The 18,937-nt window shown below is 62.9% G+C and overlaps 1 protein-coding gene and 1 non-coding gene across 4 annotated transcripts; one reads left to right on the plus strand and one right to left on the minus strand.

Annotated features, from left to right (window-relative positions):
* Positions 1-1,914: 1,914 nt before the first annotated feature.
* Positions 1,915-17,507, minus strand: MED16 (mediator complex subunit 16). Of its 3 annotated transcripts, none has more exons than XM_058537737.1 (15): positions 17,410-17,507; positions 15,355-15,533; positions 14,564-14,671; positions 14,123-14,292; positions 12,372-12,803; positions 11,642-11,747; positions 9,407-9,562; positions 8,439-8,650; positions 7,091-7,297; positions 6,483-6,693; positions 5,713-5,846; positions 5,219-5,411; positions 4,537-4,753; positions 3,376-3,459; positions 1,915-2,841 (listed from the first exon to the last, which is right to left on the minus strand). In XM_058537737.1, exons 2-15 carry the CDS (start codon positions 15,485-15,487, stop codon positions 2,715-2,717), a joined length of 2,490 nt encoding a protein of 829 aa, XP_058393720.1. In that variant the 5' UTR covers positions 15,488-15,533; positions 17,410-17,507; the 3' UTR covers positions 1,915-2,714. The 3 variants fall into 3 exon arrangements, with proteins under 3 accessions (XP_058393720.1, XP_058393721.1, XP_058393722.1); XM_058537738.1 differs by having other exon boundaries at positions 15,355-15,580; positions 17,410-17,491; XM_058537739.1 differs by lacking the exon at positions 17,410-17,507 and adding an exon at positions 17,176-17,194.
* A 291-nt stretch (positions 17,508-17,798) lies between these two features.
* On the plus strand, positions 17,799-17,905 carry LOC131403485 (U6 spliceosomal RNA). The gene has a single exon (XR_009219377.1). It is a non-coding gene; the product is annotated as a U6 spliceosomal RNA (small nuclear RNA).
* Positions 17,906-18,937: the final 1,032 nt, after the last annotated feature.

Consider the following 18,937-nt stretch of genomic DNA (forward strand, 5'->3'; position numbering starts at 1 on the left):
CAGGCTGGGGGAGGGCTGGTAATGGCGTTCGCCCTGAGGGGGACTCAGCAGCTCTTGGACGAGAGCCCTTTGGCCCTGCAGGGCCTCTTCCAGCAACTTCCCCGCAGACAGATGGGTTCTCCATGTTAGTAAGTCGTCAGCCTGCCACTGGGCGGGGACAGTGGAGTGACCCCGAGCCACGGGGAGGGCCAGGAATGCCTGACGTGTGCAGGGAGGGTGGGTCCTGCGCTGTGGCCCTGGACGGCAGACCGGACCCCACTCGCTGAGGAGAAGTCAGGGGCCGCCCCCAGGCACAGCTCCCTGCTTCTACTCCCGGAGGACGGGGCCTGGGGCTGGGGCAGTGGGTGGACGTGGGGGTCCACGGCTGACCCGCCTCCTCTGACTCTACGACCCGCTGGGCATTTTCACCCCCATCGTGTGGTCACTGGGAGCCACGGAAGGTTCTGGAGGAGATGGTTTAGGAGGAGGAGGTGGGGAATGAGTGGCGGGAGGCGAGAGGCGGGGGAGCGTCGTGGCACTAAACCCAGGGTGTGCGCCCGCGTCTTCTGAGTCTGAGACTCTTGGCCTTGGTTCCCTCATCTGACACGGGGCCAGCGTCTCTGGCTCTAAAGAGATGGGGAATTCAACAGAACGCTTCCTCGTGTGACAATAACACTGCTGTTGTCGACCCCAGAGGTGGGAACTGTGGGGACACACGGGTGTCAGGACGCCCCTGGTGGGGGACAGGACGGGGACAACGGAACATCACGATCCACAAAACCCCCCTCACCCCACAGAACATTCCAGCAGGGCCCCCTGCCTCGGCCCACCCCCATCCTGCCCCGGGTGAGCCGGATGCTTCCGGACAGCCAGGCACGTTTGGTCCCATCGGGCTCCTGTCCTCCCAGCAACTCACAGAACCTTCTGGTCGTCTACTGCTGCGCAACAGACCAGCCCAAAGCAAGCGACACGGAGCCACCGTCCACCCGTCGATGTAACTCAGACCTCAGGGCACACTGGGTGACTCGTCCCCGCTCTGCCGTGTCTGGGTGCCCAAACCGCGGGGCTGGAGTCACCCGGGGGCGTCTCACTCACGCCAGTGCCTGGGCTCAGAGACGAGGACCATGGTGGCCTCCCCCCACCCGCGGAAGTCACACGCGCCACTCGCGCTGCACAGGCTGGGTGGCCACAGGCCGGGCCCCCATCGGGGGGCACGCACCCCTCCTCTCGACGGGGGTCAGGACTCCGCGGCCGTGTTGTGAAACCGCCAAATTTAACCGTGACCCAAGAAACCGGAATGCGGGGAGACAGGCTCACATCTCTGAGACGACTCCCTGTTAGAGACCCGGGGTGACGGGAGGAAGGCAGGCACTGGGAACCGGTCAGACGGGCAACGGGAGTGACGGGAGGAAGGCAGGCACTGGGAACCGGTCAGACGGGCAACGGGAGGCCGGGCTTCGGCGGAGGCAGGGGTGGGAAGGACCCCGAAACCGGCCTCCAGGGGGAAGCCCTGTCCCCACCCCCGGCACCGCCCGGAGCCTGCAGGTCACACGGACAGTCCCCTCCCCTGGCGCACCATGGCTCCGGCCGCCGGGCAGCGAGCGCTGGCCCGGGGAGGCTGCGCTCGGGCCCCCCCTCCCTCTCTGCTGGCGCAGAAGCTCCGAGTCCCCGCAGGAAGCCCGGCTCGGACAGCAGGACACGGACGCCCGAGCCCTGCGGCCACAGTGGGCAGGCTGTCACCCCTGGCCTCCCACGCACTCGGCCCCCGCCACCCCTGAAGGCCCCCGAGCCAGTGCAGTCAGGCGGCACAGAGTTGATCTCCCGCAGGCGCCCGCCGGCCGCCCTCCCCGAGCCTTCCAGAAGGAAAACAAGAACCAATTACTGCTTCACAGGAGGCGCAAGTCTGGAGGCCACGGTGGGGGGGGGGCGCCAGACAGAGGCAGAGCCGCGGGGGACAGGCGCACGGACAGAAACCCACTGTCCACGGGGTGGCAGGGTGGCGGGGAGCAGCCCACCAGGCCCAGCCGCTGCTCCCCGCAGGGCCCCATGCATGGCATACACTAGGCGCTCAATAAATGCTGACAGAGCAAGAGAGCAACACACGGGCACAGAGACCAGATCCACGTGATGGGGGGGAGGTGAGGGACCACACGGAGCGGGCTGCAGGGTAGGACCCGGATACCGACAGGACGCCCGCCACCCAGCGGGACGTTTATGGGGCCTGCCCTGCACGGCGTCCACAGGCCCAGGAGACACAGCCCCAGTGGGCGTCACCAGCAGCGCCCGCCGGACGCCCGACAGGTTCACACGGAATGTATTAAAGGACGGGCGCCCGGCCGTCCTGGACCCCGGCATCCAGAGGGGCCCCGGGCGCCAGGGACCCGGGAGGGTGGCCGTGGCCGTAGCCCTGCTTGAGCTGAGACCCGGGGCCGGCCGCTCTGTCTCAGTCACCACCTGGCACGGCCGGCGCGCAGTGGGCCCCCTGCGGGATCTGCCATTAGGGGGAGCGTGGCGCCTGCTGGGCCGAGGGGGCACCAGTGTGAGGCTTCAGCTGTGTCGGCCCTGCCCCTCGGAGGACAGGGCACTGACGAGGCCCCGAAAGCCGCACTGCGAGGACGGCTGTGTTGACGCACCCAATGAAGGCCTGGGTGTGCGGGATGACCTGTCCCCGGCGCGGGGACGGCGTGGCCTTCCTGTGAAGCCCACCGGGACTCCGTTACAGGGCCCAGGGCTGCTCAGGGGTAGCTGAGGGGCATCCGCCGCCAGAGCCCCCCGCACAGGCAGTTCTTGATCCAGCGCTGTTCCCACTGCTTCACAGCTGTTGTCTTGTTGGGCGACTTCAGCATGGTGACGCAGCCACACCTGCGGGCAGACCCGGGCGAGGGGCGCTGGGTGGGGCCGCTCCCACCTGCCACGGGGCCTTTGCACATGCTGTCTCCCCGCCAAGAATGCTGTTCCCTACACGGCCCCCCACGTGAAGCTGACTCCTCTACATCCATCCCGGCTCAGTGCCGCCCCCTCACCTCCCTGAGTGGACAGAGGAGGGGCTGGGGTCCCCGTCCCGGCTTGGCCACTCCCTAGCGGGAGCCAGCACCCACATCTGGGGGTGTTTGGCAGCAATCTGGCCACATCTGCAAAGTGCCAGCACAGGGCCTGGCTGCACACCGCGTGGCGGCTCCCTGACCTCTGCGGAGCGCCCGAGGGCAGGCGAGGGCTGCGCCTGGCACGGCTCACCGTGGACGCCCAGGACGGGACGTGCGGGACCCCCCGGGGCAGCCCTGGCTCTGCAGAGACCGCCTGGAGCTCCCACGAGGGAGGCGCGTTCACAGGGGGAATCAGGCCCGCGGGGGGTGGAGCGGGAGCGTTAGCCGCAGGCGGAGGGGTCCGCGGGCTCACCTGGTGCAGGCCTTGCACTCCTCCGTCGGGTAGGCGCCCAGGTGCAGCCTCCGCAGGTGGTCGATCTTGGGCTGGCCCGGCGCCCTGCGCACGAGGGGAGAGCACAAGAGGCTCAGGGGTCCACACATGTACACGCGTGCGTGCACACACACACGTGTGCACAGGCAATACACACATACATGTGCACACTCACATACCAGAGGGGACGGCTCGTCACACTCGCACTCAACACATTTGAAAGTTCCCCAGAGAGTTCACAGCCTCCTCTTTTCACGTTTCCCTGAAACCCACACACGACCGAGGCCCTCGGTGGTTCTCCCCACCAGAGACAGGACAGAAAACACCAGAAGGTCCCAGTGCCCACCGCTCAGACCAGTGTCCCGAGAAGCGGGGCCCCACAGACGTCCACTTTCTTCCCTGGCTCGTCTGTTTTCTGAAATCTCAACCCAAATTCACAGGGGATTCGTGCGTTTCTCCATCAGATGAGACCTGAGCTGGGGGGGAGCCCGACGCAGCCTGGGTTCAGATCCCGGCCCAGCCTCTTCCTGCCGGGAACCGAGGTCGGCTTACTCATCTGTAAAATGGGGACGCGACCCCCCCAAATGGTGCTGCGGGGCACTAAGGGCGAGGCGGTGGGTTTGGACTGTCCAGACCCCGCACACTCCACAGAAAGGTCTCCCTGACTGCACTGGGGGTCACCTCTGAGCCCTAGGAACAGGGTGCTCGTGAGAGTGTCCTGTTCACCTGGGGCCTCGGACCACACCAGCTGGTCTGTGCCACAGAGAGACTCACAGAGGTCAAGAATCAGCTTGACCTCTGGGGGAGCCACAGCCCCAGTAACCAAGGTCAGCCATGTGGGCACGCCACGCCAGTGACAGAGCAGAGGGAAGATGACATGACACAGATCACCAAGTGCACCAACCAGGAAAGACGGAGGTGGCTGGATGGAGGGAAGTGAAAGGGTGCTGGGAGACGGGGGGTCCAAGGGCTCAGTGAGGGGAGTCTTGGGGCAGCGCTCAGGTCAAGCCCAGAAAGGAATAGCAGGCACAGCACGTGCAAAGGCCCTGAGGCAGAGGCATGAAGGGGGGAGTCAGGTAGGCTTTGGGAGAACCTTCCAGAAGGCAGGGCCACAAAGGCCCCGAGGCCACGCCGGGCACACACCTGACGAGGCCGTCCAGCTGCAGGGTGGTGGCACTGCCAGGCAGAGCGGGCGCCTTGCCAAAATGCAGGCGCAGGGGCTGCTTGGGTTGCAGGCGGCTGACGAGGCCGTCGCTGACGGGCAGCCAGTCCAGGCTGGGGATGAGCAGCTGGCTGGGCAGCAGGCAGCACTCGTCGACCAGCGCCTCGTCCGGCTCGCTCGTGGGGCCCTCATCGCGGCCTGTGGGAGGGGACCACGGACGTCGCGCTCGGCCCTGCCCAGAGGGCCCTGGGGCCCTCAAAGACCGGGTTCGGGCCCAGCTCTGCCCGGACCTCCTGGGCAGCCCTGGGACGCTCCTTCCCCTTCTCTGGCCTCTGTCTCCCCCTCTGTAAGGGGACCCGCTCATTCATTTAACAAGCACGCAGTGAGAACCAGGTACCCTCCCCCGCATCAGGGGTGCAAGAATGACAGAACCTCACCCCAGAAATATATAACCTAGTGACACACGACAAGCCAACAGGAGGCTAATAATGGCTGATGTCTCATGAACACCACACCAAGCTTGGACCTGTGCTGGGTGCTGGGGAAACAGCAGGGACCAAGTCAGAGCTGGTGCAACCTGTGTGAGCTCACATTCTGGTGGGGGGCGCTCAGCCAGCGCTTGTATTTTGGTGGGGGGATGGAGCAGAGAGCTGAGTGTCTTACAGCAGATCCAGAGCTTGGTGAGCAGACGGAAGAGCAGGGACATGCTGTCCTGGGTGTCTGAGGTGGCCGTGTACACAGGCAGGCAGCTGGGCTTCAGCAGGCCCCAGATGCGGATGACGACCATCAGCTCACGCAGCATGCCCAGCGAGGTGCCATCCCGTAGGAAGCTGTGGCCTGGTCGCAGCGGGGAGCCCTGTGGGGAGAGGCAGCCATACTGGGTGCTTAAGCGTGTGCAGCATCCTAAAACCTCAGGAGGTCCTGGGAGGTTGGAGGGGCGGGGCCGGGGAGGGGGGTATCAGGAGGGGCGTGGCCAAGAAGGCGGGGCTTCGGGGGCCAGGGAGGGGCGGGGCTTCGGGGTGGGGCCTGGGAGGCGTGGCTGCAGGGGCGAGGCTGTGGAGCCAGGGCCGGGAGGTGGGGCTTCAGGGAGGCGTGGCTTCAGGTGGGGCGGGGCCGGGGCCTCGGAGGCGGGGCTCAGGGAGGGCAGCCCGGCGCACCTGGTTGGGCAGGCTGGCCAGCAGGTAGAGCACGAAGTCGCCCACCCACTGCAGGAGCTGCTGCAGCGCCTGGAGCGTGTTCATGTCCAGGACAAACTCCTCCGTCTTGAGGTTGATCATGACCTTGTCGATGTCTGGAAGGACGCGGGCAGTCAGGGGCGCTTGGGACTCACATGTGCGCACAGGCCGACCCAGCTTTGGTCCTCAGACCCTCCACCAGCACCCACTGTGACCTGGGCCCTGCACGGGGTGACCCCAATGCCATGAACAGCAAATGGGGGTGAGCACAGCTGTGCTGGGGACCTGGAGGGAAGGGGCTGGATCGAGGGGATCTGAGTGTCCACCACCGGCTCTCGGAACCACACACCCGCCCCTCGGGCCACCTGTGCCAGGCACCCTTCAGCTCCTCTGCAGCCCCCAGGCCTCTACACAGGCGGTTCCTTCCTGCAGGGACACCATTCCCCAGACCCCGCCCAGCTGACTGGACCAGCATGACTCATCCCTGGTTCCCCTCTGGTGAGCATCTATCCCCAGCTCCAGGGCGAGCCCTGTGAGGGCCAGGACACGGCCACCTCCCTCAGGTGCCCCTCCCACGCCTGGCATGTATCAGACGCCCGGGGACACCCCTTGATGGAATTTAGGATGCTCCTGCAAACCGTCAGCTCAGCTATCGCAGGTCTGTGTGGTCAGGGTCAGACGGGGACGGGAAGAAGCCACGTTCTGTGTGAGGCCACAGGGAGGGCAGCGGGGTGGGAGGGACCGGGACCCACCGACATCGGTGATCTTGGCGCAGATCTCGGTCAGCCGGTCACCGGGACTCTTGTCAGGCGTGTTGAGCAGGTGCGGGCGCAGCAGTGACTTGAGCGTGGAGCTGATGGCGATGAGGAAGAGCTTGGCATGGTAGTCGCACACGCGGGTCACCGTGCAGGGTGACAGCTTGCAGAGCGAGGCCTTCATGGCCAGGATCCGCGTGGACAGCACCTGGGAGCAGACAGTGTGAGCGGGCGGCAGGTGGGCAGGGACACGGCCCGGGGGGCCCGGGAAGAGGCATCTGCCAAAGCGTGTGGCAGGCGGGAGAGCGTGAGGGGGCTGGGCAGGCTGCGGCGAGCCGCTGAACCTCTCTGGGCCTCACCCTCCCGTGGCAGAATCGGCACCTGCCTCACTGTGAGGCCGGAGCTCAAGCTGGGAGCGGCTCTGCAGCGTGAGGCCTGACTGGGGAGGAGGGAGTGTGCACGCTGCTGCGGTGTGAACAGGCCTGAGAGAGAGGAGCGTGCATGGAGCTGTAGGGTGAACTGGACTGGAGGAGGAGGAGCGTGTGCACGACGCCACAGTGTGATGCTGGTGTGCGGGCGGTGTGAACGGGCCCTGCGTGGTCTACCTGCTGCAGGGCGGCGTTCTGGCGTGTGTACTCCTCGTGCAGCTTCTCCACCAGGCTCTGCACCATGCCGGGCTGCACGTGCAGCAGGATGTCCCACCAGTCGTAGCCGGTCACCATGCAGTACTCCAGCAGGAAAAGCAGGTGCCGCAGGGCCAGGTGCACCTCCAGCGCGTGGCCCATGGAGGGCGAGATGCGGAGCATGCTCAGCTGCCGGAGAGCGGGGACAGGCCGGTGAAGCCACGGGGGGCCCCGGCCTGGGCTCTGAGGCCAGACGTGGTCTGGGCTCCGGGTGCCTGGCGTTCCCTCCCTGGGCCTCGCTGTTCTGCCTCCCGGGTGGGTGGTCTGTCGTCAGAGCCCGCCGTGTGGATGCACTAAGTGTGCTCACTGGGCCACGGGCACCAGGTTTCCCAGAACAGGCTGAAGGCCTCCCTGCACTGCGGGGCACTCTGGGGTGGCCGGTCCTGTCTCTTTGGTTACATGAGGGATGTGAATCCACTCAGGTCAAAAGTGAGACATGGTCTCCAGAGAAGCTGGACCATCGCACAGGAGAGGTGCTGGATGGCCCACTGGCAAGGCCACCCTGCGGACACGCCAAGGACGCAGGGAACGGGAGAGGACTGCACAGCAGGTGCCCCGACGGGGACCTGCGCGAGCCAGTTTCCTCCAGGGCAACGGGGGACAGGGAGGGGGCTGCTCCCCGCTCATGCTCGGAGGGCCCAGCAATGCACGCGGGCACGTGGAGAGAGCTGGCGTGCGTGGGCATGCGCATGTGAGTGGGGAAGTCTTCAGAGTGCGAGTGTGAATGTGCGTGAGTCAATATGAGCGAGCGTGTGAAGGTGAACGTGCGTGGATGTGAGTGTGTGTGAAAGCAAGCGTGAGAGAGCATGTGTGTGGACGTGTGTGTGGACACACTATGTGTGCAATGTGTGGACACGTGTGAGTGTGAGTGTGTACTAACCCCTTCCCGCCAGCCCAAGGACAATCCACTGGGCACAGGAAGGCAGGGGTTCCCGGGCACTGCCGTGCACCTGGCCATGGAGGCCTCACAGGTGGGCTCACCTGAGGCCTCACAGGTGTCCCCAAGTCTTCTTCCAGCGCTTCTTGGACATGAAGGGCACCCATCCTGCCTGAGCACCTACTACACAGAGGTCACATGGGGCCTCTTCTCCGGGCCTCCCCCAGTAACAGCAAGGCGCCACAGATGCAGCACCTCAGGCTTGGAGATAAATGACTTGCCATTGAAGGGCAGGGACAGTGGGGAAGCTACACCTGGTCTTCCTCACCAAAGGGCCACCTCCTCAGTCTGTCCCACCATGCGGGCGGCTCAGAAGCACCAGACAGTGCTCACCTTCCCGTGGTTGTCGATGCCCACGAGGGCCAGGGAGGTCCAGGAGAGCTGCATGGCCTTAAAGTGGACGGCGGGGCCCGTGGCCCGAGGGCGCTTGATGGCTGGCTCGTCCACGGAGCGTGGTGTGGCGGAGCTGTAGAAGATGGCCATGGTCTGCAGCGAGAGCCGGTGCACGATGTGGACGCTGCCGTCGTGGAAGGCCAGGGCCAGCCCTGGGGGGCACACACGGGGTCAGCTGCACTCTGGGAAGAGCCTGGAACACGCCCACAGGCGGCTGAAGGCCCGCCGGGCTCTGGATGATGGAGAGTGGCTGTCCTGGGGAGGGGTGTGAGCCCAGAGCCACCGACAGACCACCAGGCGTCCGGTCGGCTCCCCAACCACCGCCCCCCACTTCCTTGGTAACAGCCTCCGAGCATCATGGAGCCAGCAGCCGCCACTCAGGCGACATCTCCACACTCCCTCACAGCTGGCTCTAGGTTCTGCCGACGTGAGCAGACACACAACTTCCGTCCACAAGGTGGACGGCCATCTAGGCAGAGGGGACAGTAGACACAGAGGCCCCAGGGCTGGGAGCACACGAAAGGCCTCATGGCGGGAACGGTCAGGGAGGTCAAGGGCTCTGAGAGCCCAACGCTCCTGATGGACGGGGGGCAGGCTGGGGGCTGCCTGTTGGCCTGACTGGCTTGTGGTCACAGACTCTGGGACGGAACCCAGGATCGCCATCTCAGCTGCTCCAACAGGGGCGCCACTTCCCTGGAAAGTCTGCCCCACGTTCCCCACCTCCCTTACCGGCTTCTCACAGCTCTTGACATATTAAGGAGCGCAGCTTTTGGTCAGCCAGCCTCACAGCCCTTTGAGCTTATCGGGTCCTGAGAGCGGGGCCCACTCCCTCACAGGGACCTGACACGAGGCCAGGAGAGGCCCCCATGGCCCTACGACCTGAGCCCCAAGTTCTGAGCCCACCGTACCAAGGCCGGGGTAGAACTGGGTGTCACTGGCCACCTTCAGGTCAGTGTTGGTGAGCGAGATGGGCAGCTTGGGCAGCGCCACGGCAGACACGCGGTCCAGGTCGTTGGTGGCCGACAGGATCCGCCATTTGAGAATCATGGGCTGCTTGTCGCCAACTGAAAGGGGGGAAGGACAGACGGCAATGGGGTGAAGACGAAACTGACTGGACCCTGCAGGAAACGCCGGGCCCGCCTGCGCCTGCCCACCTCAGAGGCCCTGCCCTAGCCATGCAGAGTGCCTGCCCCATGCCCTCGCCGGCCGCTGGGTCAGACGGGCACACCACTCGAGGCCGGCCTTCCCTGAGCCAGGAGGGGGTCAGCTGGCGGCAGTGGGGGGCCCCTGCCCCCTGGATGGAGCCAACACACCAAGAAATGGAATGCCACCCCTGACCCTGCTGCCCACCAACCAACCCCGAAACCCCCTCGAGACTCAGCCAGCTCATGTGGGGTTTTCTGTCCCTTACGACCTCAGAGGTCTGGGTGGTACCCTGCTCTCCCACCCAATAAGGCTTGAGCTGGACGGGCGAATGGCTACAGATCCATCCCTCCCTGCCCCACCCTCAGTGTGATGATCAAGCCCCCCACACGAGGTGGGGTGTCTCCGTGAATCTGGGCTGGGCTGACGGGCACTGGCACACGTGATGTGAGCAGAGGTTCGACCATACTTGTGCGCCTGGGACCCCAAGGCGAGCCCAGGCTAGACAGAGAGGCTGTGTGCTGCAGGAGGAGAACAGGCGCCCGGCTGACGGTCAGCAGCCCAAGCCGCCCCGGAGGCTGATGGCAGGCACGCGCAGCAGGAGGAGCGGGGCTGTGGCTCTGAGCTGAGCTCGGGGCTGCTTTGTTACGCGGCAAAGCTGACTCACACAGCTCCTCTCTCCACCTTTCTGCCTTACAGCTTGGCCCTGGACACTCGTCACGGCTCATAAACCTGCTACAAGCCCAGCAAGGGCAACTCAGCCAGCACGTCCCCCAGGGGGAAACTGAGGCCCAGAGAGGACCAGGACTGCCTGAGGTCACAGTGGAATTTAGTATCCAACAGGGACGACATGCAACAGAGCTTCGCAGTAACAACCCCCACGGACGTCCAGGGAGCGTGTGCGGCCAGCGCCGTGTCCGGAAAGTCACACCCTCCCTTCCTTCCGACCATCGCCCAATCACTCTGTGACAGCGACGGCCAAGGCCGCCCGGGGCCGGTCAGCAGGTGAGCTTGGGCAGAGGCCCCAGTGCAGCCCCGCAGCCCTGCCCACCCTGGGGTCATGCCAGCCGCCGGCCACCAGCTCACTCAGGGCGCGGGGCCCAGGGAGAGTGTGGCGGTGGCCGTCTTCACGCTGAATTACTGCGCAGCCACGGTGGGCAGCTTATGTAACCAGCCCGCGGGGGGCTGGAGCCGTGGGGGGGCCTCCTGACACGGCCCCATTAGCGGCTTCAAGAGCACCCCCCGCACGGCCCACCGCTCCAGGGCCCATTAGTGCGAATCAGCCGGGGGCAGCCGCACCTGCGCCTGCGGGGGGGGGAGGGGGCGGGGGGGCGGGGGGTTATCCCTGAGCTCAGCGGCTGAAATAAGTGGCTTTTCTGGCTTCCCAGTCATTACAGGCGCATCCAGGGTCTGTCGGGGGGGGGGGGGGGCGACAGCCTTGGGGAAGGGTCTGCGGGCCACTCTGAGCCACGGTGGGGCCGCCCTCAGCTCTGGGGGTGAGGACAGGGGAGTGGAGGGGAGCTGGGGGGCGTGCTCTTGGCAAGCGCAAGTAAGCCCTCTGAGCCCGGGTTTCCTCACTCTAAACCTGGGTTTCTGGAGGATTCTGTGGTTTTTAGAATTACGTGCCTCCCTGGAGCCCACGCGGCTGCGTGAACTCCCGGCCCTGCTCCACAGCCTGCTGCCCCCTTGCTCAGTTCACTCCAGCTCCTAGCCTCATGCCCCAGGACCTTTGCACTGCTGTTCCCTCAACCAGCACACGCTCCTCGCAGGAGGTGTTCATGTGAGGTGGTCAGGCGTCGCCTGCTGGGTGCCTGTGGGCGGCCAGGTGGCCTCTCTGAGCCTTGGTTCTCCTCTGCAGGACAGGAAGGACAGCAGCAGCCACCTCAGCAGGTTTGCAGAGGGAACGAGGCAGCCAGCAGGAGCGTGCAGACCGGCTCTGCGCTCCCCGAACTGAAGACCAAGTACCCGGGAGGGCGGGGCGGCACCCCCAGGAGACTCACCCACGGGGGAGATCTGCTGGAAGATGTTGTTCACGGGGAGCCCCTCCTTCCGCAGCGACCAGCACTCCACGATGCTGCTCGTCTGGCTGGACGCGCACAGGAGCACCTGCGGGCGGCAGCTTGGTGAGGGCGCCGGCTCCAAGCCCGGCTCCAGCCTGGCCCCCTCTCCTCGGTCGTCCACGGCTCCCACCTCATGCCGTCGTGGATTCGAACCCAGGCCCACTGCCGGCCACATGCCTCTCGTGAGGGGCGCCGAGCCAGAATGGCAAATGTCACCCGACGGCGCCCTCCCTGGGGGGATCTGGGGCCCTATTGATGCGCGGTTACAATGGGAACCGGGATGACCGCTGAACAACGGCCCCAGATGACCCCATCCTAGTCCCAGGACCTGTGGACGTGTCACCTCACATGGCAGAGAGGACTTTGCAGGTGGGATTAAGTTGAGGCCCCTGGGATGGGGGATGACCCTGGATTCCCGGGGGCCCAGTGTCATCACAGGGTCCTCATCAGAGGGAGGAGGGTCAGAGGCAGAGAGAGACGGGAGATGCTGTGCTGCGGGCTGTGCAGACGGAGGAAGGGGCCCCGAGCCCAGGACGCGGCGCCTCTAGAAGCTGGAACAGGCAGGAGACGGTTCTCCCTGGAGCCTCGGGGAGGACAGCCCTGCCCGAACCTGGATTCAGGACTTCTGACCCCAGGACATGAGGCGAGGAGGGCGGCGGCCAGGGCTCACCTGCTCCGACATGTCGCGGGCCAGGAACTTGAGGTGTGTGATGGCGGGGAACTTGTCCCTGCGGTTGAGGTCAGTGGTGCAGCGCATGAAGAGCGAGGGCAGGATCTCGGTGTCGATGCGGCACTTCTCGCTGACCACGCTCACGCACACCTTGTAGAACTGCACCGGGGACGCACTGCTGCCGTCCGCCGTGGCCACCACGATATTGCCGCCACCCGTGAAGGCGATGTCGGCCAAGGCCACGCGGCCGCGCAGCCGGCACAGGCTCTCCGTCGACGTGAGCACCTGCCCGCTGGGCTTGAGCAGGGACACGGTCACCAGGCCACTGACCGTCACCGCGATCCAGCCCTCCATGGGCTTGCCGCCGAACAGCGTGAGCGACGGCGAGAACTTGACGCGGGAGAACTTCTCCCCGAAGCTGGAGGCACCCGACTGCAGGGGAGGGGGAGCCAGGGATCAGGAAGAGACGCCCCGACCAGCCCTTCAGGGTCTGCCTTTTGTGACCCAACAACCCCTCTTCTGAAAGTCGCATCCACAGAAACACGGAGGGGCAACAGGGCAGAACGCACGACACCGTGGACTTGAGTTCAAATCCTGCCTGGGCCACTTCAGCACTGTGAGATGTGAGTCTCTCTGACCCTCGGTCTCCCCGTCTGGACCTCAGAGGTCCACGGTGAGGATTCAATGACTAAACACATGTAGAATGAGTCAGCAACCTTTTTCCGTAAGGGGTCGGACACCCCACATTTTCAGCTTTGAGGGCCAGGTGGTCCTGTTGTGACTACCTGGCTCGTCCTCTGTGTTTGTAACGCAGAAGCTGCTGCCAATAAGATTCCGCTGACAAAAACAGGTGGGGGCTGCATTTGGGATGGGGTTTCTTTTGCGGTGATAGAATGTTCTGGAATTAGTGGTGATGCCTGCACCACACACGAAACGCTTAATTGTGTACTTTAAGTGGGTGAGTTGTAAGGCGTGTGAATTTTATCTCAATAAAGCTGTTACAAAAGAGAGACAGCAGCCCGTCCTGAGACGCTCACGGGGTGGCATGAAGCCCGGGCTGCGCACACGGCAGCCACACGCTGACAGGACCGTCCCCGGGCCCCGCACTGGGCCCTGAGGGAGGGACAGGAGAAAAGATTACTTCCTGATTTGAACTCAGGCGCCCCCTGACCCAGATGGCTCCCACTCTTAACGGCGATGCTAGGTCAAATCACAGGGTACAGAGAGAGAAATTCTGAGATATTACTGAATTAAAGGACAGGCTGGGTTCTGAGAACAGCAGCCATCAGTTAAATGGGCAGCTCACTGAGGACAGCAGCCATCAATTTAAATAGGTGGCTCACTGAAGAGAACAGCCACCCCTTAAATGGAAGGCTCACTGAGGACAGCAGCCATCAGTTAAAAAGGTGACTCACTGAGGACAGCAGCCATCAGTTAAATGGGCAGCTAAGGACAGCAGCCATCAGTTAAAAACGTGACTCGCTGAGGACAGCAGCCATCAGTTAAATGGGCAGCTGAGAACAGCAGCTGTCAGTTAAAAAGGTGACTCCTCGAGGACAGCAGCCATCAGTTAAATGGGTGCCCACTGAAAACAAAGGTGCTAAGTGACAGCTTGATGGCAGGTATGAGCTGGGCCCAGGGCTCCCAAAGCCAGAGGATGCTGGTGGTGGGAGAGGAGCCAGGCTGGCAGGTGGACGGGCAGGGTAAACAACCTCGTCCGCCACACCTGCTCACTTGGGCCAGACACCCACCTTTTCCACATGCAGTGCCAGCTTCACACCGTTGTGCAGCCAGGACAGGGCCACAATGGGGTCCCCCTCCACCAGGCTGCCCACGTGGCTCTCCCAGCTGTTGGCGAGGTGGTCCGCCATGCTCCAGCACTTGATCTGCCCATCGGCATCAGCGGACAGGAGCCGGGAGCCTGTGGGGGCAAAGCTGAGTCACGAACCCCCAGCAGAGAAGCCAGCCTGGTGGACACAGAGCAGGGGAGTGGCACAAGGCATGTTCCGGAAATGATTCTGGACACGGGGAATGGGAGGAGCAGTGGCTTTGCCACAGGTCGAGGGTTCGAGTCCCAGCTCTGGGCACTGGGGACATGCCTGGGGAAAGACAGAGCATGCTGCTCCGGGAGCCGGGGTCGAGGGGCACACGGGCGTCTCCCCGGGCCGCGCAGACCCCAGGCCCACCCTCACCTGACTGGTCCCACTCGAGGCAGGTGATGGCCTCACTGTGCTCCGAGCTGACGGAGTGCACGTCCCAGGGGTGCTCCGTGTCCAGGATGTGGATCATGCGGGTCAGGTCTGTGGGGGAACAGGGCACCATCAGCACAGCAGCAACGACACAGCCCCCAAGCGCCCGACCACCAGGCGGCTCAAGGAGGAAGCCAGTGGACGGCCCACCCGCAAGGAAGTCACAGAGCCGCCGCCAACCATGCCAATGCCCCGGGGCAATGGAGGACCAGGCTCATGTCCCACCTGGAGACCGGAGCGGGCCTGTGACCATGCCACCAGTGCGGCTATGACCACGTTTTTAAGAGAGACACAGAAAAGAGAATTGCAAGAAAATGACCCCAAAATGTTAACAGTGAGCGTCTCTCCGTGGAAGGTAACGGCTGGTTGTTTCTCTTTATCCTGAATTTCTGTGCTTTTCTGGTTTTCTCTGACGACGGAGAGAAGACAGCAACTGCCATGCACGTTAGACGCTACATTAAAGACGAACGATGACATGTTTGGTCCAGAAGACTGGGGATCCCGCCCCTCACCCCACTCCATCCCGAAGGGTGATCCCAGCATCCCCGGGCACCGGGCGTGGGAGCGCACCACAGCTGCCCTGTGCACCCTGCGGGGCTGGGGCCGTCACATCCCCAGGAGCGGAGGGCCTGGACGGTGAGGGTGCTCCCTGGCAGGCCTGGGGACCCTGAGGACCCCACAGCAGCACTGTGGGGGCCAGGCTACGACACTGTGTCGGGGGGCCGGGGGCGTACCCTGGTCGTCATTCCGGAGATCCGTGGTGAAGGCGATGAGGTTTCGGCAGGACCAGGCACAGGCCAGGGGCACCGACGGGCAGTGGGTGCTCTTGGGCCATTTTTCCCACTCGCAGACGTAAGCCAGATCCATGGTGCCCGCCTGCCACGGCTCCCACGGCGAGAACAGTCACCAGCTCCTGGGGGAAGGAGGAGGGCTGGCTCGTCATCCACGTTCACGGAGAACCTGCAGGGCACCGAGTGTGGGACAGGACGCCAGGTGACCACAGGGAGTGTGTCTAGTGAGTGTCTGTGTGTGTGTATGTATGGGGGCCGTGACAGGGAGGCCTCACCAGGGAGAGTATACTGAGCGTGGGTATGAGGGAGCGAGGCAGGCAGATGTCTGAGGAAAGAGCATTCCAGGTGGTGGGAACAGCCAGTGCAAAGGCCCAGAGGCTGGATGGAGCCCTGTGTGTTCAGAGAGTGGCTGGCTGGCCGGAGTGGCTGGAGCAGAGTGAGTGAGGGGATGGGGCAGGCCGTGCAGTGCCCCGAGTGAGGTGGGAGCCTTGGGAAGGCCGTGACCCATCTATGTTGCAACAGACCCTTCTGGCTGTCTGGAGTGCGCAGCTAGGGGATGCAGTGGGGACTGCACTAGTCCAGGCGGGCAACGACGGGGCCAGTGGATACTGCAGGGAGAGGTGGGACCCCCCGTCTCTACCAGAAACATGCAAGAGCACGGTGGTGCTGTCTCTGGCTGAGATGGAGAGACAGGTGGGGAGTGGGCAGCTTACTGGGGGTGGCCGGGTGGCTCTCCACATGCCCAGCCCAATTATAGGTTGTTTCCTTTCACCACAACAGAAACCCAATGAGATGGAACAACCACCTACCCCATTTCTTTCAACCACCACCCCTAGGGCACCCTATTCTTCCAGCCTCGCCCCAGAACACCAATGTCCTGCCCACAAGCCCTCAATCCCCATCCCCTACATTCTTTGCTTTCCCAATTTGCCCCCCGGAGCCCCCAAGCCCGGCCTAAACTCTCGGGCTCCAACCCAGGGACCCCAAACAACCCCCAGGTCCCACCCCCAAGCCCTCCAGCCCCGCCCAACACTTTTTGCTTTCCAGACTGCCCCACCAAGTTCTCCAGGTCCTGACTCTACTTGCCCCCTGGAGACCTCAGATCCCACCCCAGGAACCCTACATGATCCCCAAGCCCCGCCCCCAAACGCCCATGCCCACCCCCAACGCGACCCAGGCACCGCCCCTCAGGAGATACACTCTCCAGGCCCCACTCCCAAGAGACACAATCTCTCGGGAGCTACAACCTCCAGGTTCTGCCCCCAGGAGTTACAACCTCTAGGCTCCGGCCCCAGGGAGCTACAACCTCCAGGCCCCGCCCCCCGGAGTTACAACCTATAGGCTCCGCCCTCGGGAGCTACAACCTCCAGGCCCCGCCCCTGGGGAGTTACAACCTATAGACTCCGCCCCTCAGGAGCTACAACCTCCAGGCCCCGCCCCCAGGAGTTATAACCTCTAGGCTCCGCCCCCAGGAGTTACAACCGCTAGGCCCCGCCCCCCGGGGGTTACACCCGCTAGGCCCCGCCCCCAAATAGCCCAGACCCCGCCCCCGGGAGTTAGAGCCTCTAGCTTCCGCCCCTCAGGAGCTACACCCTCTAGTCCCCGCCCCAAGTCGCCCAGGCCCCGCCCCCAGGAGTTACAACCGCTAGGCCCCGCCCCCAGGAGTTACAACTGCTAGGCCCCGCCCCCCGGAGTTACAACCTCTAGGCCCCGCCCCCAAATAGCCTAGGCCCCCCCTTCATAACCCCAGCTCCCCGAACTCACCGCGACCCCCACTTGGACTCATGCTTCCCCTCAAGTCTCGGCCACAACCCCCGAGCCCGCCCAGCGCGCGCCAGCCCGCGTACCCAGCACCCTTTGCTCTCCAGACCCGCCCTCTGACCCCACAGGCCCCGCCCCGGACCCGCGAAGCCCCGCCTTCTCCGGGCCGTGCTCTCCGGGGCCGCGGGCGCCGTCCGGAAGCCGTCTGACCCCCGGGCTCCGCAGCCCCGCGCTCACCGGGCCAGCCGAGCGCCCAGCCGAGCAGACGGCCCGCACTCGCCCTAACGCGCCGGCTCCGGCGCCGCCATCCTCCCCGCGACCAACAAGACGTCCGCGCAGCGCGGCCGCTTCCCGGAGGCTTCTGGGACGGCGGCGGCTCCTGCTCTGCCGGCTTCCGGGTTATTTGCATATGCTTATTAATAATTCCCAGCAGCCACCTGAATTGTATTTGGTAGAACAAAGAACACTTTCTCAACTCCGGTGCGTGACCCCATTTGGCTACGCTATGTGTTGCGCTGATACCTAAAAAATAAGTGAGTTACTGAACTTGCTCAATGAAATTCACCCTTAGTGTAAAGTTATTGATAGTTTGCACTATAAATATCTCTCTGGGTAAACTGAGGTTCGTGCTCGCTTCGGCAGCACATATACTAAAATTGGAACGATACAGAGAAGATTAGCATGGCCCCTGCGCAAGGATGACACGCAAATTCGTGAAGCGTTCCATATTTTGCGCCTTGTTTTTCTGGTATCCGCAGGTAGAGAAACTTTTTCTGATATCTACGGGTGGGGAAACTGAGGCTTGATAAGCCAAGTGACTTACCCAATCGAGGGCCCTTCTGGCTGCAAACCCCATCCCGGACTCCTCCAAAAGCTGGTCCCATTCGCATTTGCTTTACATTTCTTTTTTTTTTTTCCTTCTATTGAGGTCACATTGGTTTACAACATTGTATAAATTTCAGGTATACATCGTTATATTTCGATTTCTGTGTAGAAGACACAGTGTTCACCACCCAAAGACTAGTTATCATCCGTCACTGTGCACCTGTGCCCCTTTACCCGTGTTACCCTCCTCCCACACCCTGCCTCTCTGGTAACCACCAATCTCCTCCAAATTTATGTGTTTGTTTATCTTCCACATATGAGTGAAACCAGGCGGTGTTTGTCTTTCTCTGTCTGGCTTATTTCGCTTAACATAATACCCTCAAGGTCCATCCACGTTGTTGCAAATGGCATGACTTCATCTTTTTTATCACTGAGTGATATTCCATGGTGTGTATATACCACATCTTCTTTATCTATTCTTCCCTTGATGGGCACTTAGGTTGCTTCCAAGTCTTGTCTATTGTGAATAACGCTGTGATGAACATAGGGGTGCATGTATCTTTATGTATTTGTTTTTTCATGTTCTTTGGATAAATACCCAGCAGTGGAATAGCTGGATCGTATGGTATCTCTATTCTTAACTTTTTGAGGCATCTCCATACTGTTTTCCATAGTGGCTGCACCAGTTTGCACTCTCACCAGCAGTTCGTGAGGGTTCCCTTCTCTCCACATCCTCTCCAACACTTGTTGTTTCCTGTCTTGTTAATTATAGCCATTCTGACAGGCGTGAGGTGGTATCTCAGTGTAGTTTTTATTTGCATTTCCCTGATAGTTAATGATGTTGAACATCTTTTCATGTGTCTGTTAGTCATCTCTATGAAAAATGTCTGTTCATATCCTCTGCCCATTTTTAAATTGGGTTGTTTGTGTTTTTGTTGTT

The sequence above is a fragment of the Diceros bicornis genome, unplaced genomic scaffold (genome assembly GCF_020826845.1).
Source record: "Diceros bicornis minor isolate mBicDic1 unplaced genomic scaffold, mDicBic1.mat.cur scaffold_67_ctg1, whole genome shotgun sequence".
Classification (NCBI taxonomy): Eukaryota; Metazoa; Chordata; class Mammalia; order Perissodactyla; family Rhinocerotidae; genus Diceros; species Diceros bicornis.

Excerpts from the sequence above, each read along its gene's own strand:
- MED16 (XM_058537737.1), bottom strand. The coding sequence starts at position 15,487 with ATGGATCTGGCTTACGTCTGCGAGTGGGAAAAATGGCCCAAGAGCACC. Across the intron at positions 8,651-9,406 it reads CCAGTTCTACCCCGGCCTTG|GGCTGGCCCTGGCCTTCCAC; the intron begins GTACGGTGGGCT and ends TGTGCCCCCCAG. Across the intron at positions 3,460-4,536 it reads CAGCTGGACGGCCTCGTCAG|GGCGCCGGGCCAGCCCAAGA; the intron begins GTGTGTGCCCGG and ends CCTCGTGCGCAG.